We start from the raw sequence: 25,702 nt of genomic DNA on the forward strand, positions 1-25,702 counted from the left end.
AGCATGACGGATCTCTTGGGTACAAAGTGTGTCATAAGTTACGCTCGGAATTCAGAAGGTCTATTCACTCTATACGTAAACTCCATTTTGATACATTCCAACTTGGACACGGATCCATTTTCCAGAACCAATGGAATCGAAGATTGCGATTATCGCATTGGTGGCACGCAATTCTTCAACGGCACTACGTCAAAGTTGTTCTGTCATTTGCACTTTGCAGAGAGTTTATCTTCTCATACAATCCAGCGCATCCACACAGAACTCATGGCACACTATAATATATGAAAGTGCTACTTTGATTGTACGTAATAGCACACATGCTACACTACATTCATGAAATGAAAATGAAAAATAAAAAAGAGAGTGTCTCTACAAGTTCTTCACCATGTACAGTCATCATCATAAGTTGAACGTGTTCTTTCTAGCTCAGAGCTTTGATAACATTAATGACATGAAGATTAATGCAAACTTTATGTATCTATTTCGCTTCACTGATAAAAGCAATATCAAGCGTTATCTCAATACTCTTTTTGGTGGTCTGTGCACGAAGTCATCCATTATCTTTAGATTGTATGAGAAGTTATTGGCGATGTGTCGCAGACCTATCCTAACGATTGATTGCTCTTTTAATCAGTACTACACGTATTGCGAAGACACTGCATTAAAGGTGATTTTTGAATAAAACCCTCGTTGATTTGCGTGTTTGTGTGTGTGTGTGTGCACGATATTAGCCGAAAAGTTAGCCGAAAAGTTAGCCGAAAAGTTAGCCGAAAAGTTAGCCGAAAAGTTAGCCAAAAAGTTAGCCGAAAAGTTAGCCGAAAAGTTAGCCGAAAAGTTAGCCGAAAAGTTAGCCGAAAAGTTAGCCGAAAAGTTAGCCGAAAAGTTAGCCAAAAAGTTAGCTGAAACATTGGAAAAAAATTCCATTCATGTATTAAGAATAGAGCACCTAACAGTGAGATTCTCCAATGGGCTACCGAGTAGTATACGAAAAGTTGGATCTAAAGTTGGATCGTTCATCATTCCCAAACAGAAGAGGTTGCGGACGCTACAGTTTATGTTGAGGCATCCTCAGCATGGCATCAAGAAGAGAGCGTCATCGTGGGAAGTTCTTGGTACACCTCCTCGAATGCAACAGAAGGGAGGTATCAATTATAATACCTACTTGAAAAGCGTGAAGAAAGTTCTATCGCAGGTACCAGATCGCAACTTGAGCAACGCTACACTATTAGAGCTTCAAACCGACCCGCGAATAAAGAAACTGTATGCCACCCACTTCAAAAACACTCCAGATCACATCAGTTACCCTTCAGTACGAAACGTGATTACCTCCAACATACTTAACTATGACGCTTCGACTGGTCAAGTGCGTGACTCTGTGGCTGATGTGAGGAAAAAGAGGACCGCACCGTTAACTTCAATCCCCCTCAACCTGACACAAGATCATGAATTTGATCGAGGGATCCTGCAAATCCTAGATGGATTCCTTAAACGGACGGATATACCGCAGACCTTTCTGAAGAGCAATTACTTCACCAGCAGATCTACGCTGCTTCAACTATACGATGAAGATCGTTTGCGCTTCAAGAGCAAGGTTGAGGAAGCATCAGATGCTCTCAAGGCACAGACGATGAACGACTATACAATCCCGGTGAACGAAACAAATCGCATCTACCTATCCCGGTACCCATTTGGCTACATAGCCGGTGCTATCGGCATCAACAGACATGCTGGACTGAAGAGGTGTTCACTGTGGACCAAGTTCTGTCATCATCACCCCACACCTACAGAATTCGTGACTTAATGGGAGAGGTCATACTGGGAACTTTCTATGAAGCAGAACTACAACACGCCAGAGAGACCGGATTGAGATTCGATAAAGTCTTGAAATATAAGAAGGATAAACGTTTCGTGCAATGGAAAGGCTACAGCAATGAGAAAAATTCAATACATGGCTGAAGAAGAAGGAAGTTGACAGTCTTAAATCTTGAATAACAACTATGTACAATTTTCAAATGTACTGTGCTGTGTGTTTCATGATGATCAAGAATATGTGTGTTCGGAGGTTTGAGCATGTGTGCACATAGACACACTTTAACAACAGATTGCTAATGCGTAGAAATGCCCTTGTGCCCATAGGCCAGCGTGTGAACTCCATCCTCCAGGATGTATTTCTTGGAGTCAAAGCCACTGAGTGCTACCTTCAGGGTACTCTCGCCATAGATATGGTGCTTGCGGCTGCGTAGTGCATTCATCACTCGACTCATTTGTACTTGTTGTGTGAGGCATCGACGATAATCATCCATTGTGATCAACGATTTGAGAACCTCGCGTTGGACACCTTTTGCCCACTTGTCACTGCTACCTCCTGCACACTCATACGCGTACATCTTACTCCGAAGGGCGACAAACTCGGCGATGGGCTGCCCTCCCAGCTCGTCTTTGAATTTACCCACAACTTTCCTATTGATGGTGCTGTGAAGCGGGTGGTCCACGGGATAATTAGACGTGTCATAGGCATCACCATACTGTTGCATGTCCACGTACACATCTTCGGTCTCTACAGATAATACCAGACTGTCGGTGTCCGTATAGAGCATGTGAAGCTTATCCTCGTAACGTGGTTGAAGCACACTGTAGTAGAAATCGTACATCAATAACTTCGATAGATCGAGAATCGTTGCACCTACGTACACGGGTTTCGTTAGAGTGACCTTCTCCCTTGAGCATTCGACTGATACCAGATCATTATCGAACACTACGCTCCGAATGTACGAGGGTTTGTTAATACGTCGCTGAATCTTCTTTTCCTCCTCGTTTGCTCTCAGCACACGGAGGTTGATGCGCTTCCTCACGTTCTCCATTGTTTTTCCGTAGACAGAATTATTCATGAGCTGCACACGTGAACAAAGTGTGTAGAAAAAAAGACAAAAAAAAAGAAAAGAAAAAAGAATTGTCAGGTACAGACATAAAGAATTGATTATCATATTGTAGGAAAATACCTGCATTGATAATTTGTATGATTCACACACACACACACACACACACGCACGCACGCACGCACGCACGCACGCACGCACGTACACATGCACAGAAAGAAGATATGCCTAACCTTGAAGAAATCCTTTTCAAAATCAGATGTGGCCATCTTTCTCAGTTCTGTGTTCTTCTCAATGTAAGAACGCATCCACGGTTCTTGACGGAATGAGAGGATACGATGAACATCAGGCACCTCGACACCGAGAGCCACATACTGTTGTAGATTCCTGTAGTGCAGGATATAGCGTTGCTTGGGGAGGAGATTGGGGATGAGCTTTGTTGCTTCCAAACCAATCACCTGAAACACCATACCAACACAATCAGAAGATCCGCAATGGATTAGATAACATAGAATATTCACCACAATCATAAAATCACCAAAACAAAATCATCAGCAATAATTGTAGTCGTAGTAGTAGCACTAGTGCGAGCATAGACAGCAGCACAAGAGCACACAATACATACCTTTTGCTGGTCTGTCAGGTTCCTTTGGTACGGTGATAGCATATCATGTGTCACCTTGAAGCGCTCTGGGGCCAGCGGGTAGTCGTTAAAGTAATCGTGTAGTTCTTTGGGAATCCTCAAATCGCATTCGATGAGATACCCCGTAGGTGCATCGGTTGGGTGCTGTAGGATATCAGCGATCAACTCATCCGTCGGTGACAGGAACTTGAACCGTCCAACAGGCAGAGGTTGCATCATGGCCCACCCGTACAAGTTGTTCGCATCGAGATACATGATGAAGGAGCTTGGTTGTTGTTCATCGTAATCAGGTAGATACTTGTTGTTTGCCTTCGACCACCTGTGCGAAACCATGCTGATACCGCCGCGCTTGCCATGCTCCACGAAATTGTACACGTCAACGTCACTGAGCTGATCAAGAGAAACTTTCGTCAGCTTCAGAAGTGCATCCCAGGCCAGGCCGGGTAGAGTAAGATAGTTGGCTGGGTCCAGACCATACGTATCATATGCTGTCTTGCGAAAGTTCTCAAATACATCAGCCAACAGGATGACATCTGTGAGGAGGTAAACATCGTGATAGTCACCCATATCCTGACATGCGAACGTAGTCCAAACACGTTGGGCATGGGCATACTCCTCATCCGTAATACCTTTCCCGGTGAGGGACGAGTGAAAAGCTCCTTTTTCAGGTAGCTGTGTTTCATCAAAGCACTAAAATCCTGTCATGTGCTCGTACGGGTAAATACCCTTCTTGCATACCAAAGCACGCTGTACTGGGTCCGGAAACGCATCAACCAGGATTCTGAATTTGTCTTGGGGTGTTAGGCTGACCAGCCGCTCCAAAGATGTATTCAGGAATGCAAGACTGTCAATGAACTGGTATTGCCGCCATCCAAATGTGAGGTATTTTTCACTATTTACCGGTATGATGGATATACCTCCAAGTTTCCTTGTCTGTAAAATACATACCATTGACCATTGACCATTGGACGCCCATCGCCAGAGGCGATGATAGCGATGCTACAGCAGAAGCCATAGCAACTTGTGCTGGGATTGCACCATTCAACAGCTTGCAAGGCTGAAGAATTGACCACCACTATTCAGCCTGGTCTACACCACACAGCTTTGAAGTGGCTTTTTTCTGGCCAGTGAATCCCTACTTTTTGGTCTTTTTTTTCTTCTTTTTTCCCGCACACACATCACACCACATACTCCGGCATGCACTGGCTGTTGGTAACCACCCAGGAGAATGAAAGAAAAGTCAGGAAGAGTCTGAGAAAGAGAAGAAAGACGTGTGTGACCATAATCGTCGGGAATCGAACCCGCAACCTATCGATTGGAAATCGCTGCACATACCACTGCACCATATGGGACAAAATACATACACACACACACACACACACACACACACACACACACACACACACACAAACACACACACACACACACACACACACAGAAAGAGATGGGAAAACCATCAATGTGCAATGTGTTGACAGTGACATTCAACGACCTGACGTTCGGCTCCATCACGTATTGAATACACGGATCAACAGTCTTCACGCCAGTCATAAAATTCCAGTCATTTGAAGAAAGAAAAAACATGAAAAAATCAATGTGCAATCATGAATACAACCAATTCAACTCAAATACATCACAGATTATGGTAACATCAGTTAGTTGTACCAGGAAACTCACCTTCTCTTTACCATGCTCCTCATACGTCACTTCATCACAGGAAGTTCGCCCCATCTGTGATATGATATGATGTGAGTCATAGCCTTTCAAGTTGTGAAAGACAACTGGAATCTTGATGCGATACGGGCAGATTCTCAACATCAGGTTACACTTGTTGTGCGCCGGACCCCGGTAGTCTCCAGTGATGTGACAGTGGTCACGTACTCTGTCACCACCAAGCGGATTTTCGCATACCCAACACACCGTAGCCGTGTCGAATGCCATTTGTTGCTCATCTGTGAAATTCATAGCTGCTGGTTGGGTCAGATCTGCACGGATTCTCTCCTCCTCTTCCTCAAGAGCCAACAAGAAGTGGTACATTGCATCCTCTCCACGGTAATCGTAACAGTTGGTAACCTGTCCATCGGATCGTACAACAATGTAGCACACCGAGCATGCTAAGTGTTCATTCTTCTGTTCTGTTGCATTTCCTATTTTTGTTGGTTCATCCATGGATGAAATCAGTGCCTCACAGTCAGCGTAGATCACATAGGGTGCTGGCAAGCGCTTGTGGAAATTGCTGAAGCTGATCTGTGCATCAGGCTTACCCATCTCTACCCGTGCCATAGCATGCTCTTTGCAGTAGAGTAGGTGTCTATCGAGTTTGTCTTGTGACAAATGCAGGGAGAGACAGCGGAAACAGATGAAGTGCTTCCTACGACTAGTAGATGATGCAACAAGTCGACTCATATTTTTGATGTACACCCAATGCTGAGTTTGACCATCGCCGAACAGTAGGAGGTTGATAGCAGCTTGCGGTTGTTCCGAAATACGGATAGGGTAGAGTGACTTGCTTTCGTACCCTAATGCATTGATGAACAGACCAGGATTCATCTTCTCAAGCCGATCGATGTCTGTGGTCTTCGCAGGAAACTCTATGCCATCCACATTAATGTCATTGATGTGGGTGCGATACACTGAAACGCGTCCTGAGTTGCGGTTTGGGAATTTAGCAGCAAGAATAGCCCACCTGTACAGAAAGAACATTTCAGGAGATACAAGTGATGATGATGATGATGAATTCAAAAGCATTATACGTGTCAGAAACGTCATGAAAATTTGATGTGTGAGATGTGTGAGATACATGTGTGAGATAACACAACAACTATATAAATAACTTACAGCATACACTTTTGGTCTGAGTTGATGACGTTGATGATGGCCTTCTTATTCCGCAATTCGTCAGGTAGTGGAAGATACGTCGATCCACGTAGTGGCCGGTACTTTGAGATTTCGATGTTCAGAGCTTCTACACGATCTATAGTCCAGCCAGATGAGTGCTGCACAAACCGTTCAATCTATTGATAACACACAAATGGATACATACATCATCTTCAGATTCAATGACGAGCATACCAAACTGTGCACTACAGGCTTACCTGTTCGTTGATGACGTCGAACATGGTTGTTACCGTTGAGGAAATGTCTTCTGTGATGAGAATAGCTTTCGTACGTGATCGGAAGAAAAAGGTATTCGAGATAACTTCTCCGGTAGCAGGGTTTACCTTTGACATGATAACCCTCACAACTAATGATAACTTGAACTGTCCGAAATCATCGATTGTTTGTGCGAGCACATCCTCAATGGCATACGTGACAAAACTGAAATATTGCAAAACATCAAATGCATTCACCGGCCTGTGAATGAAATATCTTAGCAGCCGCTGGCAATGACAAGACTCGAAGTCAATCCTTGGTCGCTTAGGAATGGGTTCCATTTTTCATGGTTGGATTGAGGTAAAATATTGAAGTCAAGAAGCTGTTACTGTATCCCTATTTATAGGTTCAGTATGAGGATAGTTGAACAATGCTACAACACTGTGTTCTAGTTTCACCAATCACCATCCAAGACCTGATCAGAACTTACCCAATCAACTGTCTCTCTCTCTCTCTCTCTCTCTCTCTCTCTCTCTCTCTCTCTCTCTCTCTCTCTCTCTCTCTTATATATATAACAGGATTCAGAACATGTCAGAACATGTCAGAGCTTGTCTGAACATGTCAGGTTATGTTAGAGCTGGTCTGGATATGTGAACACAGGTTACTTCATAGTTTACCCCCCAGCCTTACCAAATTAGGAAAAGGGAAATACCCCCCCGGGGGGGGGCCGAAAATGAAAAAGACGGGTTCAACAACTGCTAAATGTATCGCTCGTAACGTGGTCCGTGACGTTACAAAAAGGGGCCGTAGAAACGCAGAAGGAGCGGCAGAGAGGCGTGTTCCTGTTGTCCGCACGGGAAAAGTGCCTGAAATATACTCTATTGATCACGATGAAAGTGAAAGGATGCAAAAAGTAGTACCATGAGAAAGCCTGTGAAAAGCTCCACACCATGGTCATTTTCATTAAGAATTTAAAATCAAAAACAAAAGAGATATGTCAGGATGAAGTTGTTAAAAAAACGCAAAAACGGGTCCATTGGAAATCTTGTGGGCTTCCACCGTGACGCACAGCGTGTTCTCCAAGGTCGTCACCTCATCCTACAAAACTCAAGGGGGGGTCCTATTATTTTCAATCTTACATATACTAACCACACACCAGTGTGATCTGCCACAATGTGTCTAAATTCTTTCCGTAATCTTTAGCAAAATGGGTACGTACTATTTAGTGAATGTCGACATCAGAGATAGGGTTTCCCTCTACCAGTTGCATGATGCTGCACAGGTAGACTTTTTGATTGATCAATATGATTGCTACCGTGATGGAAGGAATCCAATGGAAGCCGCTACATTTCTTTGCAGATTATCCCAGGGGACCTTTCTGGGGGCAACGTGTCCCAGAATCGATGTATGCGGGCAGAACGTGATTGACTTCGAAGAGCTATCGAGCGCGGACAGCGGCATGTTGATACACGTCAAGAACGGCAATACAGAGATGTTCACCTACTTCAACGCTCTACTACGAAATGAGCTTCAGACACTCATAACCACCAACGGTGAAAAGATGTCAGTTGGCAACTTCCTACGGCTCATCATGACGATTAATGACAACATATTTATTCGAAATGACTCAGGGAAGATATTCACAAGCCCAGCTGTGCGACTCCGTGTCCACGCCAGAAGACGATTCAACATTCAGATAAAGGTAGAGTTCGACGAGGAGTCTAATTCTTCTAACAGCGCCACGTCGGCCTATGTCCGGAAGAGGCCCAGAGAGGTGGGTGATATCGACTCGGAATGAATGATGAAAATTCAAACGGTATGCTTCTTTTTCTCTCTCTCTCTCTCTCTCTCTCTCTCTCTCTCTCTACTACTACTATCAATATAGATCTGATGTCAATCGTAGGGTACATTGTATCACATAGTATAGAATTCAATAATAATAATAATTTAGAAGTCAATCGTATGTTTCATTAGTGTTCACCTCGCTGGGTGGATAGGATTTTTCTTTTTTTCTCATTTATTAGAATGTCTCTAGCTCCATCGCAATATTTAGTATCTATCGCTGACAAATTATTACAAGATGTCTTCACAATAATATAATCGTGCTTCACTAAACTGCAATTTCAAAACAATTCGAACGTCTTACCTTGTGTCTGAGAGTTGTGCGACGCGCGGGTCTGCTTCTCCATGTCTGCTCGTTTCTCTAACTACCTATCTATACCTCGCTTCCAGAACGCAATAGCGTATCAATAACACATAGTGAAGCAAATCAACTCTTCCTTTGAACTGCATGATTATTATGATGCTCGATAATAATAGCATCAACACAGCATCGCACAAAACATTTTGCACGTGCATACACATTTATATAGTCTGAAAAAAGTTTGCCCGGCGCGAGGCATCGTCATCATGACGTTAGATAATCAGACCAAAAGAGGTATAAAAATAATAAGGACAACATTACTTTTATACACAAAGAAATGGGGCCAAAAATAATTTTCACTAAAAAAAAAGGTCGGGACCCATAAAATGGGGTCCTAAGACCCAAACCAACATTTTTTCATCCGCAAAAAAACCGGGCCAAAAATAATTTTCAACGCAAAAATGGGGTACTATTAGTACCCCATTTTCATGTACCTGTACATGCACATGAGACAAAACCCTCACATAGCTAACTACTCACGATAGCAGACCACGTGCGCAGGACGGGCCCCGGAGCCCTCCTGTCAAAGGTGGACCTGAAGCACGCTTTCCGACTCTGCCCCGTGCACCCTGACGACTGGCCGCTCCTCGGCATGTTATGGAAGGGCAACTACTATTTCGACACTGTCCTGCCATTTGGCCTACGCTCCGCTCCCAGTCTGTTTAACTGCCTGGCTACCGCCCTAGAATGGATCCTCCGTAATAACTACAGTATCCCTGCACTGGAGCACTATTTGGCTGACTTCGTATCAGTGTCTCCAGCAGCCGAGTCTGTCACATCCTCTGCGGCCGCGACCCACAAAGCCACTATTCTGCAGGTCTTCGCAAAACTGGGTGTCCTAACAGCAGACGGCCCGGACAAAGTTGTTGGCCCCGCCACCTGCCTCACAGTGCTTGGCATCGACATTGATTCAGCGGCAGGGGAGCTGCGGCTCCCAGACGAGAAGCTCCGTACATTGCGGCAACTCCTAGCAGCCTGGGCCACCCGGCCATCAGCGTCCAAACACGAACTCCAGTCCCTCGTTGGCCACCTGGCGTTCGCCGCCAAGGTCGTGCCAGCCGGTCGTTAGGCCTCCGCGGAATGTGCCGGCATGATTTCGGGAATTATCGGTGTGATTTTTAAAACGGGAATTATTGGCAATTTTTGTGGAATAATCGGTAAAATTTGAGCAATGCCCCCCTTTTTTCAATTTTTTTCCATCTACAACACCCTGATTTGTACCAAAAAGCTTATGATCCTGAAGTTGATCGCTTGGTATTTCAAAAAAGAAAGAAAGAATAAAAGCTTCCAGCCGAGTTTCACGGGAACCGTGATTTTTTTGCCCGTACAAGTGGCAAAAAACCCGTACGCGGCACGGTATCTGCAAAAAAGGGAAGAAAAAAAAGAATTATTGTGAGAATTATTGGTGGAATTAACGGAATAATCGGTCGAAATTTTGAGCAATGCTCAAAAGAATTATCAGTAAAAATACGAGCATATTCCGCGGAGGCCTACCGGTCGTACGTTCACTCGCCGCCTCATCGACCTGTGTTCCTCAGTCACCAGCCCTGCCGCGGCCGTCCGCCTCACCAGTGAGGCTCTCGCCGACATCAAATGGTGGCAGGAGTTCCTCCCACTATGGAACGGAAAGGCCCTCCTACGCGACCCCGTATGGTCAAAGGCCCCGGACCTGGAATTGTTCACCGACGCGTCTGGCATTGGTTTCGGCGGCTTTTACCAGGGTCGTTGGTTCGCGGGCACATGGTCAGCGGCGCAGCAGGCCCCACCGTACACGTCCATAATGTGGAGAGAGATGTGGCCCATCGCCATTGCCTGCCAACTCTGGGGCCCCCACTGGGCACAGAAGAAGATCCTCCTGCACTGCGATAATTCAGCAGTGTGCACTGCCTGGGAGTCCGGCACATGCCGACACGCCGGGGTCATGGCACTGATACGCAGCACCATGCAACTCACCGCTCGCCACAACTTCTGCCTGCTCGTCCGTCACATCGCCGGCGTCGACAACAGCATCGCAGACGCACTCTCCCGGGCCCAGTTCCAGCGCTTCCGCCGTCTGGTTCCCGACGCGGAGACTGCCCCATCGTCACTCGCCAGTGCCCAATCCGACAACAGATAGTCGCATCCGTCTGCAGCTGGCCAGGCGCCCCAGCCGCCAATTCAAGCTCCCAGCAATCCCAGCTACCACTGCGCAGGCTCGCCGTACGTCCGTAGTCCCCCCAGCCCAGCATCTCACATCTCTGCTCTTTTCTTGTTGTTTTGTTTCCCCCACTCTACTAACCCACCTACAATTTCCGCTGTCAATGATTATCCATGCCCTCGCCGGGGCGAACCCTTCATGGTCTATCTTACCACTCTGTGTGCTTAATGGGCTTATCCGGCCCCTTAGAACCCCCCCCTTTTCTTTTTGGGAGGAAGGGGGCCGACACCCCGCAGGCCCCGAGCCGGCGACCGCTGTACTCGGGGGCGCTCCATATGTACGCTATACGTGTGGCCCGCATGGCGCAAACAAAATATGGGCCAGGCACCGTGTTGCCATGCTACCGAGGCAAATTGTAGAGGGCATTAAGCCTACCTAGCAGGTGTAGGTTTGCCTGTATACTAGGGGCACGGCTCCGTGAGCCTGACCTACTCGCTGTCTTGTGCTCTGCATGTATATCCAGGCTCGCAAGCCGCGCGCATAACATCCCGCCGGATGTCCACCTCCCGCCGGAGGATCGCCTACAGACACCACCGCCGCAAGCAACGGCTCCTCGAGCCTACGCTTCGCCGCCCGCTGTCTTTTAGTATTGTTCTGTTTGCCTATCCAGGGTCGCTAGCCCCGCTCGGATTACATCCCGCCGAACATATAACTCCCGCCGGAGAATTGCTTACAGACACTGCCGCTGCGAGCTGCGGCTCTGCCGAACCAAGGCTGCGCCGCCCGCTGTCTGTTGTTCTGTGTGTCTGTCGAGGGTCGCCAGCCCCGCTTGCATAACATCCCGCCGGATGTCCACCTCCCGCCGGAGGATCGTTTACCGCCGCAAGCCACGGCTACGCAAGCCAACGTTTACGTGCCAACCCCATGCGTCCACCCGCAAGGCTAAGTACCTATGGGTTAGGCCAATAGCAGAGGCTCCCACCCCGCGGGGCTGGGGGGAGGGGGCTCTCGGGTCGTATTTGCATTAGCCCCGCAGCATGGGGGCGAACCTCGGCCAAACCAGTACCGGAACGCCCCGCCGAGGTCAGGGGGGGGGGGGAGATCTTCCACTAGCATAACCCACGGGTCCCCTGCTTACAATCCGCAGCCATGCCGCCGGGCCAGTGCGTTCCGGGAAGCGGGCCGCTGTTCGGCGACCCGGCGCAGCACGCATACACCGCAGCTTGGCCGCCGTGCCACCCTGCCTGTTTAGGGAACATGCTCGTGTGCGGACGTATGCGTGTGTGCGTTTGTGTTGCATGCGCTTGTGCCTGTGTCCTCCTAGGCTCGCTAGCCGCCGCTGTCTCAGCGCGAGCAGGGCACCTGATTGCCAACTCAGTAGCCACTGGCACACAGCACACGCACGCCCCAGGCTGGCGTGCATTCTTGGAGTTCATGGGTCGCATGCGGCGCGACGCACATCACCCAGATCAGAACGACGTCCTGCTGTTCGCTGCCGCAATGTCTCACTCAGTCAGCGCCAGCACTCTAAGAGTCTACCAGGCCACGATCAAATACCACCTCCTCCGCATGGGAGGCCCGGCCGGGGTTACATCCTCTAACCGCATCACAGCCCTGCTCAAGGGTTTGGAGAGGGAGAGAGCGTCACTTCCCAGGCATTCGTCAGCCCGCCCTCAGCGCCAAGCGATCACCGTCTACCAGTTGAAGGCTCTCCGCCAGTTCTTGGATCGGACCTTGTACTCCCCGGCAGACAGACTAATGCTATGGGCTGCTTTGACGACAGCCTTCCACGGCCTGCTGCGTGTGAGTGAGTACACGTCGCCGTCACCACACGGTCCCGGCGGCCTCAAGACGCTGAGGCGCGAACACCTCCGGCTAGCCCAGCAGGAGGCCTCTCTGCAGCTCCAGAGGACGAAGACGTCTGAATTAACAACAGGCGGGGAGGTAGCGCTGCATCGCTACGCTGACCCCGCACTATATCCCGTCCGAGCCCTGCAGGCTTACGTTCGGTCCAGCAAATGGAGCAATGACAAGCAACCCCTATTCAAGTTTCAGGATGGTCGCCAGCTCACGCCGAACGACATCAATGCTGTCCTACACAAAGTGCTAGGTCCAAGCATCAGCAGCCAATTCTTACGCGCTGGGGGAGCCACACACATGGCGGATCGAGGCGCACCGGAGTATGCCCTGATGGCTGCAGGCCGCTGGTCCAGCGGGGCATATCGCACGTACATTCGCAGGCCCGCAGGCATGCCACAGCACTACTAGAGCCTGCGTGTCGCAAGCCAATCGGTACCTTTATTGGAGGCACGGGTGCTGCCAATGGGCGCCGCATAGTGCACGCACATCGGCACCATTGAACTTTTCATGTGTACTAAGATTTAGTGTCACGCTGCCATAGCAACCTAGTAGTACACGTAGCCGTTCCGACGGCGCAGGACCCCGCGGGTCGCTTCTGCTGTCCTTGCCTCTCTGATGCGTGATATGTGTACATCATTTATAATCATGACCTCATACTGAGTACATGTACGTCATACTTGATTACCGATCACAGGCTCATGATTATTCATGCTGGAATAAACGCTTGCGACACCCCACAGGCTCGTCTCTCTTGTGTGGCATGAGGGTTAAATGTTGGTTTGCGTTGCGCAAACCGTAGTTAACCTACATGTCACAGAGCCGCATCTCCCGCATGGAGATGCCGTCCGCGGACACGCCAAAACCGCCAAAACCGGCCAAGTCTCATACGAGCTCCGCTAAAGTCGTACGCACTGCCGGGCTCCCGCGTGGGGCCCCACGCAAGCATTTGCAACCGCGACGCGCATACGGCATGCCGTATAAGCCACCTATCAGCCTTGGGTGCAAGCTCACCCAAGGCCACTCTCGCAAGGCAGGAACAAGTAAAGACATTCACCATTTGTTTGTTGTGCCTGCCCGCCGCAGAAATTGTTTCCCACCCTCCCGCACCATTTAAAAGGCAGGAGGCACGGGTGCTGCCAATGGGCGCCGCATATTGCACGCACATCGGCACCCTTGAACTATTCATGTGTACTAAGATTTAGTGTTCCGCTGCCATAGCAACCTAGTAGTACACGTAGCCGTTCCGACGGCGCAGGACCCCGCGGGTCGCTTCTGCTGTCCTTGCCTCTCTGATGCGTGATATGTGTACATCATTTATAATCATGACCTCATACTGAGTACATGTACGTCATACTTGATTACCGATCACAGGCTCATGATTATTCATGCTGGAATAAACGCTTGCGACACCCCACAGGCTCGTCTCTCTTGTGTGGCATGAGGGCCGGGTTAATCCCATTCACTGCATCCATGTTTCCCTCATGCAAGACCACGATTTCCCAATTAACTGTGGGTCGCAGGGTGGCTGGAAAATTCCTTCCGCTTCCAAGCAGTTCTTGAACCTGGGACCCTCTGTTTCTCAATCATGTTCTTAGACCATACACACTATGCCTGCCTGCCCAAAACTAACAAGAAACACACAAAGACTCCCTGGAACCTCCTTTTGAAGTTGATTCGGTGTAGCCTTGTCAACAGGTGGCGTAAGCAGGGACCAACATTACGAGTGCTATAACTCGTAAGAAGAAAGTGGGTACTCACAGCTCGGAGTGAGAATAACAAGGATGCAGTTTACAGGGTTATGGGCCGTTACACGCCCGATTGGTTGAGAGACTAACCTCCTCTCCCCTGACTCACTTGTGAGGTCTGCATTCGCCACTAAGGTTAACAGGCATAGTGGTGGCCTGCGGATGCGAAGGCTAGTTTGGGTGTTTCCGAACATTCAAGCGATGCCGACGCGGATCCCGCGAATATTATTATTATTATTATTATAACTCAAGAACCGGTCTTTCTATCGCTTTGAAAATTGTTCGAGGTGACAGCTGAAAGTTTTCTTTCAATCTACATAATTTCGATCTCTCCAAAAGAGATTTGCGCAAGTTAGGATAATTTCACAATGCCTACCCCATCGATCATCGTTGTTCGATCAATGTATTGGCCAGCCAATTGAGGGTTAACTCTGAGTTTCACGCATTAAATTTTATGAGTAAGTTCATGTTTTTGTCACTTTAGTCTAGCATTTTGGGATGTGGTAGGGATACTGATGGTAAGATGGTAAAATAAAGGTGGTTAAACATCAAGTTGTTTTCTGACATACCTAGCACATTGTAGTCTGGCGTTGGACATAGGAGACTGCGATCGCTCGATGAGTGCAACTTTAAAGTTGCTTGGATGAATGAGAGCAGAGTGTGTTTTGGATATCAAATATGGCACCGGCATATAGCCAAGACCTCAAAACAATGCAGGTCATATCTTCCGCATTTACCGGTATACATTAGATCAGGGGCTTGACTAACATGACTCAACGAAATTACGGTTCACAACCATAAACAACATGAAACGACATGCGCACAAATGCGAGGTGGGACAAATAACAATCAGACAGTTACTTTGAATGGGAGTATGAGAACAATCATATTATGCTACTTGAACAATGTGGTTTGTGTTGTATGTTTTTTTTTAACTTCCCCGCATGAGTTTTCAGGCGATAGAGATGTCCATCATAATAATATTAGAAACTCGGGTATTGAGCCATTAATAAATGTAGAAAAGAAAAAGAACATATGGAAACGAGTTAAGAATGTGTTACTACTCTGTGAGTTTTGTGCCTAGTTGTCGCACTTTCTGACTGTATTATAGTATCTAGTTACAGTGGTGGAGAGTTACTCTTAAGAGAGCATGTCTGAGAATACCAAAGTATGTGTGCACGTGGATCTCTCCGATTTCGCTTAAAATTTGCAGGTAGGTTCCCTTTGGGGTGTAGATCGTTTGTGCAAAGCCCTTGAAAAAGTTTCTGAAGGGAACCTTGAAATTTGGATACCCCTCACAAATGGCCGAAATATCCCAGTCATTATTTATGGGTCTAGAAACGAGTCACGCCACAGCGTAAAGGAACAAGCTATGAACAAAACTCCATCAAGCCAACATTGCCTACCCTTAGAAGAGTTCCTGGAGCAGTACCGCTTAGCCACGCCAGGATCCCAGAAGACGAGGTCCATCACCCCCTGACGCCACAAATGATCGTCTTGAAAATAGCCAATTTACAAGCGCTGGCAAAATAGCCAGCTATGTCCTCAATTGCCCAGAACTATACACCGGCAGATAGTGGAACATCTCTTCTAGCGCTGATTAGCCGCTGAGGGCATGACCCCCATCTTCCTTTTGGGGTTTTCTTGAAATAAACCTTTTTGAATTTTTTAGGGCTCAAACGATTAGTCCGATTAACCGGTTGCAGACCGGTTACGAAGAATTAACGGTTAACCGATAAAGATAACGGTTACGCAGTACCTTTTCAGTCAATTTTTCAAGTACCAGGTCGTTGCAAAGTATGCACTTTCGCAGGCTGTAGCACGCGTACGCAATTTCTGGGCTGTCAACTCGGTCATTTCTGGTCTCTTGGTGTGAGAGTATGTATGAATGAGCATGCAAGAGAAGGTACATGTGTGCGTTGTGCTGAATAGGGTACATTAATTATTTTTTTGAATGAGTATAGTCAAATATACGGCTAAAAAAGAGTCCGCAGGATTGCCGTGGCTTATAGGTTATAACCGGTTAACCGACCGTTAGCTTAGCAGTTAACCGTCAGGGGTAAAACCGTGACCGTTTGAGCCCTAGAATTTTTCTACTCGACCATGCTGAAATACGGCCAAAGTCATACCTGCGCAGGAAAGCTCGCCCCTCCGCGACGTCTCCTCAGCAATTTCTACTCCAACACTACTCCTAAGGCCGCAGAACAAAGTGTATTGTTGGCTCGGACAAGGAAAAACAGCGGTGATCATTTGTCACTCCAAACGACAAGCTTCTCCTTTCGCCACCAATAATTTTTTGTGCGACTGTTGAAGCAAAAGTGATTGAAGTCCTGAGCGCAGTTTTTGAATTTTATTGCAAGATGCATGGTGACGATCATTTGTGGCGTCAGGGGATGATGGACCTCGTCTCCTGGGATCCTGGCGTGGCTAAGCGGTGCTGCTCCAGGAACTCTTCTAAGGTGAGGCAATGTTGGCTTGATGGAGTTTTGTTCATAGCTTGTTCGTATACGTTGTGGCGTGACTGGTTTCTAGACCCATAAATAATGTGATATATCCGCAATTTCTGAGGGGTATCCAAATTTCAAGGTTACCTTCAGAAACATTTTCAAGGGCTTTGCACAATCGATCCACACCCCAAAGGGAACCTACCTGCAAATTTTGAGCGAAATCGGAGAGATCCACTTGCACACATACTTTGGTATTCTCAGACATGCTCTCTTAACTCGTTTCCATACGTTCTTTTTCTTTTCTACATTAATAATATACGGTTTTGATTTACAAATTTTCAATTCTTTCAGGAAAATGTCCGCCCAGGTTTTCGTTATTCGGACTTAGAATTTACAGAAATATCCTCATCATTTCCATCGCGATCTTAGTCTCTTTTGTCTTGTGAATCTTTGGATTTGCTGGTGCTACATTCACCGCGCGGTTGAGTTCGGGGTGCTTTTCTAGCATTCTCTTTGGACCGTTGATAGCAACGCCAATTCTGTATGGTTTTTTGTCCTTACGGCAAAACTGTTTGCGAATTCGGCTACATGTTGTGTAGATGGCCAAGATCTTGAGCAAATTCATTCGTCAGAACAGCATGCTCAACGAAGTCGCACCAACTTCTTCGTCACATGTTTCTCGAAAAGTTCATTTGGGCCTCAACCAGCGAAATCAGCCCTTAGGGTCAAAAGTTCCAAAATTCCTTTTTGGTTGGAAATTTGTTGAAACACATCTACTGAAGGACCTCAGCCAAGAAAAAGTTCAATATTCCGATTCAAAACGGGTGTATACACCAAAATACAAGATCTACTTCAAATTGGTGCAATGTATGTATACGATGTATGTGTACAATGAATATTCAGCATTCGAAGGTGGGTGGGCAGCTTGAATAGCTTTGAAGTAGTGCGGTAAGCAGCTTTAATGACAAAGAATAACTGATGAGTGCGGAGAAATGATCCACATATTCGCAGCTACACCCTGCGTGGAGTCGTTCCTCAATCTCGCCTTCCATTTCTTCCTCCACAGCTGAAGACACGACGTCGCTGCCGTCACTAGCCCCAGACTCAGAATTCATCTCAGGTGACGACTCCTCATCTTCCGACTCTGACAAGTCATCGGCCACCTTGAGCCGCATCGCAGCAGGAGATGACGGCTGTGATTCCACCTCGCTGTCGACATCGATGTTGGAACAAAAGAACGTCTCATCCTCACCCTGAACTTCAGCGGCTACTTCAGCATCCGCTCCCCACAAGGCTCGAGCCAGCTGTACAGAATGACTGCCGTGTGTGCTCTGCGAACAGCTCTGGCGTCCGCAGCCATCGCAACAAGATCAAGGAACATTCGAGTCGCCACTCGACACCACTCCTTCAAAATAAATTACTTCAACCAAGGAGTTCAAGAAGAACTCGTCGCTCTGTTCGCAGCGCGATCAAAAAAAATGTTGAACGTCACAAATCGACCATTTTCTCGAAGATATTACGAAACCTCTAAGGGTCGTTTTCGCTGATTGCGGCTCATTTCATTTATTTCACCCATAGACCATACGTTTCATTCTTTGCGAATGGGTTTACACACAAAGCTAATCGAGTGAAACGAGAAAGTAATACCCGTAGCAATATTTGTCTTGCTCGTGAGGACTATTCAACTTACATGTACATGCAGTTGTTTCACATACTTGAAGACGGTTGAAGTACAAGTACATTGATATAAAGGAAGAAAAATGGACCAATCAACTACGAGTTAGGCTATAATGGTCGGCGTGTCCGCGAGGATAGGAATATCCTCAAAACCTTCGCTTTCTCTTCTAGCGCAGCAAGTTTCTTCCAAGCACCGACACAACAACCGTCCATCTCGAGTGTGCTTGTCCTGTCGGTACAAGTTGCAACCAAGGCTGAATACTTGTTTTCCACAAGTTGTGAAAGTATTGAATTTCAAGATTCCAAGATTTGATTTCAAGATTCAGAGATTCGAACTCACAATAACCTCTTGGTGTCTATGACAAGTATTTTATGCTTATTTCTACTTGCCGCTGAGGTATCCAGCCCTAAACACATCTCGCGTAGAGATATGCAGCGCTAACCGTTCTTAGCGCTGCATTGGCAAAGGCTTATACTTTGCGGCGCTGGATAAAGATAAGCTGTCACAAAATAGGCAGAGAATCTCGGCGCAACAAACCCGTGCGCGCCTAACATTGATGCTGATATAGTGGGTGCTGCGGCGAGTGTGCTATGATGCGAAGTGCGGTTTTGGGTGGCTGAAGCGTATGTTAAGCTAATTTCCTATAACACCACCAGTTACTTGACAGTCAGCTCATGCGATAAAATAATCATTTCACGAATGTAGCCAGACCCATCTAATTGTTAACTAAAACTAACAACACAAATTCACGGTTCGCGTCAGACTCGGCCAAAGGCGTATTTTTCCGCATCCACAGAAACGCCAACAACCTCTTGGATGGAGGCGCAGATGCAGCTCCTAAACGGTGGTAGGTAAGTAGATCAGACCCACCACAAAGTGGTCAAAGACCGAATATCCCATTCACTGCATCCATGTTTCCCTCGTGCCGGGCCACGAGTTCCAAAATAACTGTGGGTCGTAGCACGCCTGGAAAAATCTTTCCGTTCCTAAGCAGGACTTGAACCTGGTACCCTCTGTTTCTCAATCATGGTCTTAGACCATACCACTATGCCTGCCTGCCTAAAACTAACAAGAGACACACAAAGAAGGAAAAGCAAGAAAACAACAGGAAACCACAGGAAACAATGTAAAGATACATACGAGCACGTGCCAACAAAGAGAGTTTTAACTCTGAGTTTCACGCAATAAGTTGTGAGCTCAAGACATACCTTGCACATTGTAAACTGGCGTTGGATTTATGCGAGTGAGATAACTCGATGAGTGAAACTTGAAAATTGCTTGGTTGAATGAGAGCAGAGTGTGTAGTGAATATCAAATATCGCACCGGCCAATAGCCAAATGCGTAAAACAATGCAGGTCATCATGCGCATTTACCGGTATACATTAGACCAGGGACTTGACTAACATGACTCAAACATAGACAAAGATGTGGTTCACAACCATAAACAACATGAAACAGCATGCGAACAAATATGACCTGGGACAAATAACAATCAGACAGTTACTTAGAACGTGTTAATGGGAACAATCATATTATGCAACTTGAACAATGTTGTTTGTGTTGTATGTTTTTTTAAACTCCCCCCATGAGTTTTTAGGCGACAGAGATGTCCATAATAATAATTATTATTATAGTTATTGGATTATTAATTTCCAATAACTTCAGGATAATGTCCGCCCAAGTATTCGTTATTCGGACTCAAACTCTTCTGAAGTATCCTCTTCATCTTCATCGAGATCTTCCACTCTTTGGTCTTGTGAATCTTGCGATTTGCTGGTGCTATATTTCCTGCCCGGTTGGGTTCGGGGTGCTTTTCTAATATTCTTCCTGGCCCGCTGATTTTCAAACCATTTTCGTATGTTTTTTGTCTCGACAGCAAAATGCTTAGCCAATTCGGCTAACCTTTGTGTAGATGGCCAATGATCTTGATCAAACTCATTCGTCAGGACAGCATACTGATCCTTTGAAAATAGGTTGTGGGCTCGGCCACTTCGCAATTTGGTAGTACTTGTATCTCGTGGGGCACTAGCGTTCGTGTCTACGTCATCTAGCCATGCTTTGAATATAGGGTACAACGAAGTCATTTTATCGTCAGCAAATAAACGACTTCTAAACCTTTGGATAGAGTACTCAGATTTTGGAAAGTTGGCACCGTAGGATATGCAGAGTATCGATGCGAGTCTTTTTTGTGAAATGTTTTCCCGTTCTCTTGCTGTTTTGACCAATTCGCAAAAGGCCTTATGATCATAACTCAATATATCTGTGTTTGCCGTCGGGGAACAGCGACTCATTGTACTTGGTAGTGGGAGATATGGGGATGATCCGTAATCGCTTGTTGTCTGCCCAAGGGAAGCGTTCTCGGTGTTGTATTGTTGTGATGTACTCAATGGTAAAGAGGAAGCAATCCCAGGTAAACTAGAAGGCGTATCTCTTTGTGTTGTCAATAATCTTCTATAGGCTGGTGGGGGATATGGGGATGCTGCATGACGCCTTGTGCTCTCCGTATGAGAAATATACTCACGGTTTTGCTGTTGCGAGTTACTGACGGCCGAAGAAGAAGCATATCCCTGTAAAGCAGATGGTGTATCGTGCTGCGCTGAACTGCGGGCATTTGATCTACTTCTATGGTCTTGGGAGCCAGATGCGGATGCTGTGTTATGCCGTGTTCTTGGAACAAGGGAAACGTTCTCTGGGTAATGCTGCGACTGGTGATGCTCCTGCTGTGGATTGAGAGAGGAATTATGCGAAATGCCTTCTAGTCGCTCTTTTGCTCCATGATGCTGAGTAGGAGTGCTAGAAGCAATAGCAGGCTGAGCAAGGTAAGAGCCACTGCTAGAACTGGCATATGTCACTCGCTGCGAGCCAGACGAACGCGAAACAGATATGGACCCACTTGCAGATGATAGGTCTGAACCAATAGTCACATCGGGTTCGACGGGTCTGGAAGTGAAGCACTTTGTTTCCGTGCGAGTTCGCCGGGGCCATTTCAGCCAACCGGCAATTTGTAGATCGTCGTTGGCAACTCGCTTCCAATCCGATGCGATTTCTTCAGCAACGTCTAGCGGTTTGTCATTGGAGTATTGTCGTGTCTCGATCATTTTCAGCACGGGCGTAATGTCATTTCGCAGGGCATACGAGTCCACGGGACGTAGATCATAGTTAGGCTCCAGCTCTGGGCTAAGCCTTCGTGCACTATTCGACGACGTTGGTATCGCCATATATGTGCTTGATGGATGATTGAAGTGTGATGGGGCATTGGTTACGATCTCACTGCTGGCCACCGATGTCCTGCTCTTTGCTATTGCAGTTGAAGACTTGATGCAAGGAGAGACACCGGTCTCAGTTTGTGGTGGTTGGTCAGCCATATGAACGTCCTGAAAGATATCCGTTATTTGTTCTCTGCACCCGCAACACAATACAAATAGATGGCAAATTGTGCAGTGGGAGAAAAATTTAGAATTTGGCGTTCGAAGAGAACCAACGCCAACGGACAGAAAGACAGTTGATAAGCTAAGGGCTTGGAAGTTTTCTATGGGCATTGAAGATTGCATCCTGGACTAACGCGTTTTGAGCTACCTCAGGAGGGAATATTTCACAACTTCTGTCGCCAAAGTTGGGGCTGAAAAAAAAATTACAAGTGAAAGATGCTCCCTGTTAGTAACACTTGGAATGAAAGAATCACAGCTACAATGTGATAAGATTTCTCACTGAATCATCTCGTCCTTGGAATTTCAGCTACTTGAGCATGCTGAAACGCGTCAGTACGTTCAAGTGATCGTTGTTCTCACATGTGCGTACCGCTAAATCATTAAATCGTCTCAAACTGTTCATATTTGCACCACTCAGCCTTCCCTTGGTAATAACAGCATTCGAATTCACACTTGTAGAGCTTCACACACGGTCAGCTATCGTTACTTCTGTGTACTTGTTACCTACTATAGTCGGTATACTTCATATATTATACGTTTTAGGTTTCTCAAGTCTGGCATCTTTATTCACTTCTATGTGTACGAGGTCACCAATTGCCCAAGCTGTTTTAGGCTGCATATTTGAGCGTTTTTGGTATCACATTCATTTCCGACGGCCATCAAAGTCTTTTCTCACCTTCCAGGAGCAACGCTGACTCATTCTGCACTCTGGTGTTTCACAAGGGGTTTGTCGCGCTGAAAACGGAGGAGAGGGACTGTCACAATATTACAAATATACCTTATGCTGCAGACTCAGAAGGTAAAGTGGAGAGACAAAGAGCAACGACGATAAAGAGCCACGGCTAGAACAGTATCTAACGACCATGAGGCGGGCGGAGTGAATGCCCCACGGGCCTCTCAAGTGTCCGCAAGCATGGCCGTAACGTGTGTGTTTCCCAACACCATTCCATAACTGTAGAATGAATATACCATGAAGACAACAGCAGCGGGACGTCCGGCCAGTTTGGTGGTGAGTGAGTTCACGGAGGGAATGCCCCCAGGGGCCTCTCGCGTGACTACTTGCAGTACTGTGTCGGAGGGCTAAGTCTGAACTGTCACCCTTTTTTCCAGTGCATCTCCATGTATACTCCATACTTGAAAAAACTTCCGTTGTAGAATTGTATTATGCGAAGAGCATAATATGCGAAGTTTTTGAGCAGATTTGGGTCCTCCCTAGTCGTAACAAGTAAAATCCCCAAAGCTGTAGGCCGATAAATTGGCCGAAAACGAGACGAATCGAAACATCGCTAAGCTTTTCGCCGATTTTGGAGGGTTTCTTTGAGAATTGCCGAAAATCGACCAAATCTTGCCGTAGCTCACCTATTTCGAAGCCAATATGTCAACCATTCCTTTCGCCGATTATCCAACATACCGGTACTCTAATTTTGCAGCCGATTTTTGAACAGTCAGATGATTTTTCAGCCGATCTCTGATGTATTTTTGAGCTCAGCGAAAAGCCGAATTTGGGGAAAGCCTTCACCGTGGCCCGAGGTACCCGTACACAGAAAACCTGTGAATACCGCGTACTTGCTCATCTAGAGCCCTTTCTCGAATAGTGCCCCAGTCTCAGAAACCCAGTGATAATAAAGCCCATATCTTTGATAGTGCCCCCCCCCCCCCGGCCCCCGAGACTTGTAATCAAGCGGATGTGCAAGTTTGGTGTTCTTTTGCTAATGTACTTGTCCATCTCAATACACTGGTGATTACAGGATCAATATCACCGTTATTGAATTTGTTGCCGTTTCTGTAGAGTGATAGTGTACAGTAAACAATAGGCGTTGTTTTTCTTTGTCTTCTTTGTATTTATGCTGGATAACGTAAAGGTACCAGCGTTGAAAACAGACTGCCCTCTCTTAACAAGTCCTCTCTTCCTTGAATAGTGCCCCATCTGTGACGAACCTTGAAAATGTATTGCCCCAGGGGCAATATTCCGGCGACTACGGTAATCACTTGGTAAGAAAATTTCCAGCACGGAAGGTGATGTAGGTTATGATTGTGGTGATGATAAGTGGAATGATGAAAAGAACGAAAGAAAAAAATTTCGCCCATAGACCATAACTTTCCTTCTTTGCGAACGGGTTTACTCACAAAGCTAATCGAGTGAAACGAGAAAGTAATACCCGTAGCAATATTTGTCTTGCTAGTGAGTACTGTTCAACCTACATGTATATGCAGTTGTTTCACATACTTGAAGACGGTTGAAGTACAAGTACATTCATTTAAACGAAGAAAAATGGACCAATCCACTACGAGTTAGGCTATAATGGTCGGCGTGTGCGCGAGGGATAGGAATATCCTCAAAACCTTCGCTTTCTCTTCTAGCGCGGCAAGTTTCTTCCAAGCCCCGACACAAAAACCGTCCATCTTGAGTGCGCTTGTCTTGTCGGTACAAATAGCCACCAAGGCTGAATACTTGTTTTCCACAAGTTGTGAAAGTATTGAATTTCATGATTCCAAGATTTGAGTCCAAGATTCAGAGCTTCGAACTCACGATAACCTCTTGGTGTCTATGACAAGTATTTTATGCTTATTTCTACTTGCCGCTGAGTTATCCATCCCTAACCACAACTCGCGTTGAGATATGCAGCACTAACCGTTCTTAGCGCTGCATTGGCAAAGGCTTATACTTTGCGGTGCTGGATAAAGATAAGCTGTCACAAAATATGCGGAGAATCTCGGCGCAACAAACCCGTTCGCGCCTAACATATATGCTGATATAGTGGGTGCTGCGGCGAGTGTGCGGAGTGCGGTTTTGGGTGGCTGGAGCGTATGTTAAGCTAATTTCCACTAACACCACCAGTTACTTGACAGTCAGCTCATGCGATAAAATAATCATTTCACGAATGTAATCAGACACATCTAATTGTTAACTAAAACTAACAACACAAATTCACGGTTCGCGTCAGACTCGGCCAAAGGCGTATTTTTCCGCATCCACAGAAACGCCACCAACCTCTTGGATGGAGTCGCAGATGCAGCTCCTAAACGGTTGTAGGTGAGTAGATCAGACCCACCACAACGTGGTCAAAGACCGAATATCCCATTCACTGCATCCATGTTTCCCTCGTGCCAGGCCACGAGTTCCAAAATAACTGTGGGTCGTAGCACGTCTGGAAAAATCTTTCCGTTCCTAAGCAGGACTTGAACCTGGTACCCTCTGTTTCTAAATCATGGTCTTAGACCATACCACTATGCCTGCCTGCCTAAAACTAACAAGACCCACACAAAGAAGGAAAAGCAAGAAAACAACAGGAAACCACCGGAAACAATGCAAAGATACATACGAGCACGTGCCAACAAAAAGAGTTTTAACTCTGAGTTTCACGCAATAAGTTGTGAGCTCAAGACATACCTTGCACATTGTAAACTGGCGTTGGCTTTATGCGAGTGAGATAACTCGATGAGTGAAACTTGAAAATTGCTCTGTTGAATGAGAGCAGAGTGTGTAGTGAATATCAAATATAGCACCGGCAGATAACCAAGTGCGCAAAACAATGCAGGTCATATCATGCGCATTTACCAGTATACATTAGATCAGGGACTTGACCAACA

At 46.6% G+C, this 25,702-nt stretch overlaps 3 protein-coding genes across 3 annotated transcripts; 2 read left to right on the forward strand and 1 right to left on the reverse strand.

Annotated features, from left to right (window-relative positions):
- Positions 1-2,105: 2,105 nt before the first annotated feature.
- On the reverse strand, positions 2,106-5,287 carry LOC135829233 (uncharacterized). Its single transcript, XM_065341638.1, has 4 exons — positions 5,197-5,287; positions 3,502-4,452; positions 3,110-3,334; positions 2,106-2,891 (listed from the first exon to the last, which is right to left on the reverse strand). The coding sequence occupies exons 2-4, from the start codon at positions 4,084-4,086 to the stop codon at positions 2,106-2,108; spliced, it is 1,596 nt and encodes a 531-aa protein (XP_065197710.1). The 5' UTR covers positions 4,087-4,452; positions 5,197-5,287.
- A 4,120-nt stretch (positions 5,288-9,407) lies between these two features.
- Positions 9,408-10,931, forward strand: LOC135829234 (uncharacterized). The gene is made up of 2 exons (XM_065341639.1): positions 9,408-9,879; positions 10,354-10,931. Exons 1-2 carry the CDS (start codon positions 9,408-9,410, stop codon positions 10,929-10,931), a joined length of 1,050 nt encoding a protein of 349 aa, XP_065197711.1.
- Positions 10,932-11,989: 1,058 nt separating this feature from the next.
- On the forward strand, positions 11,990-13,220 carry LOC135829235 (uncharacterized). Its single transcript, XM_065341640.1, has 2 exons — positions 11,990-12,035; positions 12,277-13,220. The coding sequence occupies exons 1-2, from the start codon at positions 11,990-11,992 to the stop codon at positions 13,218-13,220; spliced, it is 990 nt and encodes a 329-aa protein (XP_065197712.1).
- The last annotated feature ends 12,482 nt before the right edge of the window (positions 13,221-25,702 follow it).

The sequence above is a fragment of the Sycon ciliatum genome, chromosome 13 (assembly GCF_964019385.1).
Source record: "Sycon ciliatum chromosome 13, ocSycCili1.1, whole genome shotgun sequence".
NCBI lineage: Eukaryota > Metazoa > Porifera > Calcarea > Leucosolenida > Sycettidae > Sycon > Sycon ciliatum.

What these genes read in the sequence shown, in the direction of transcription:
- LOC135829233 (XM_065341638.1), bottom strand. Translation starts at nt 4,086, where the DNA reads ATGGGTGACTATCACGATGTTTACCTCCTCACAGATGTCATCCTGTTG. An exon ending in ACCTGACAGACCAGCAAAAG is followed by an intron (nt 3,335 to 3,501) that starts GTATGTATTGTG and finishes ATGGTGTTTCAG; the next exon opens with GTGATTGGTTTGGAAGCAAC. An exon ending in TTGAAAAGGATTTCTTCAAG is followed by an intron (nt 2,892 to 3,109) that starts GTTAGGCATATC and finishes TCACGTGTGCAG; the next exon opens with CTCATGAATAATTCTGTCTA.
- LOC135829235 (XM_065341640.1), top strand. Translation starts at nt 11,990, where the DNA reads ATGGGGGCGAACCTCGGCCAAACCAGTACCGGAACGCCCCGCCGAG. An exon ending in TACCGGAACGCCCCGCCGAG is followed by an intron (nt 12,036 to 12,276) that starts GTCAGGGGGGGG and finishes GTGTCCTCCTAG; the next exon opens with GCTCGCTAGCCGCCGCTGTC.
- LOC135829234 (XM_065341639.1), top strand. Translation starts at nt 9,408, where the DNA reads ATGTTATGGAAGGGCAACTACTATTTCGACACTGTCCTGCCATTTGGC. An exon ending in CAAGGTCGTGCCAGCCGGTC is followed by an intron (nt 9,880 to 10,353) that starts GTTAGGCCTCCG and finishes TGTGTTCCTCAG; the next exon opens with TCACCAGCCCTGCCGCGGCC.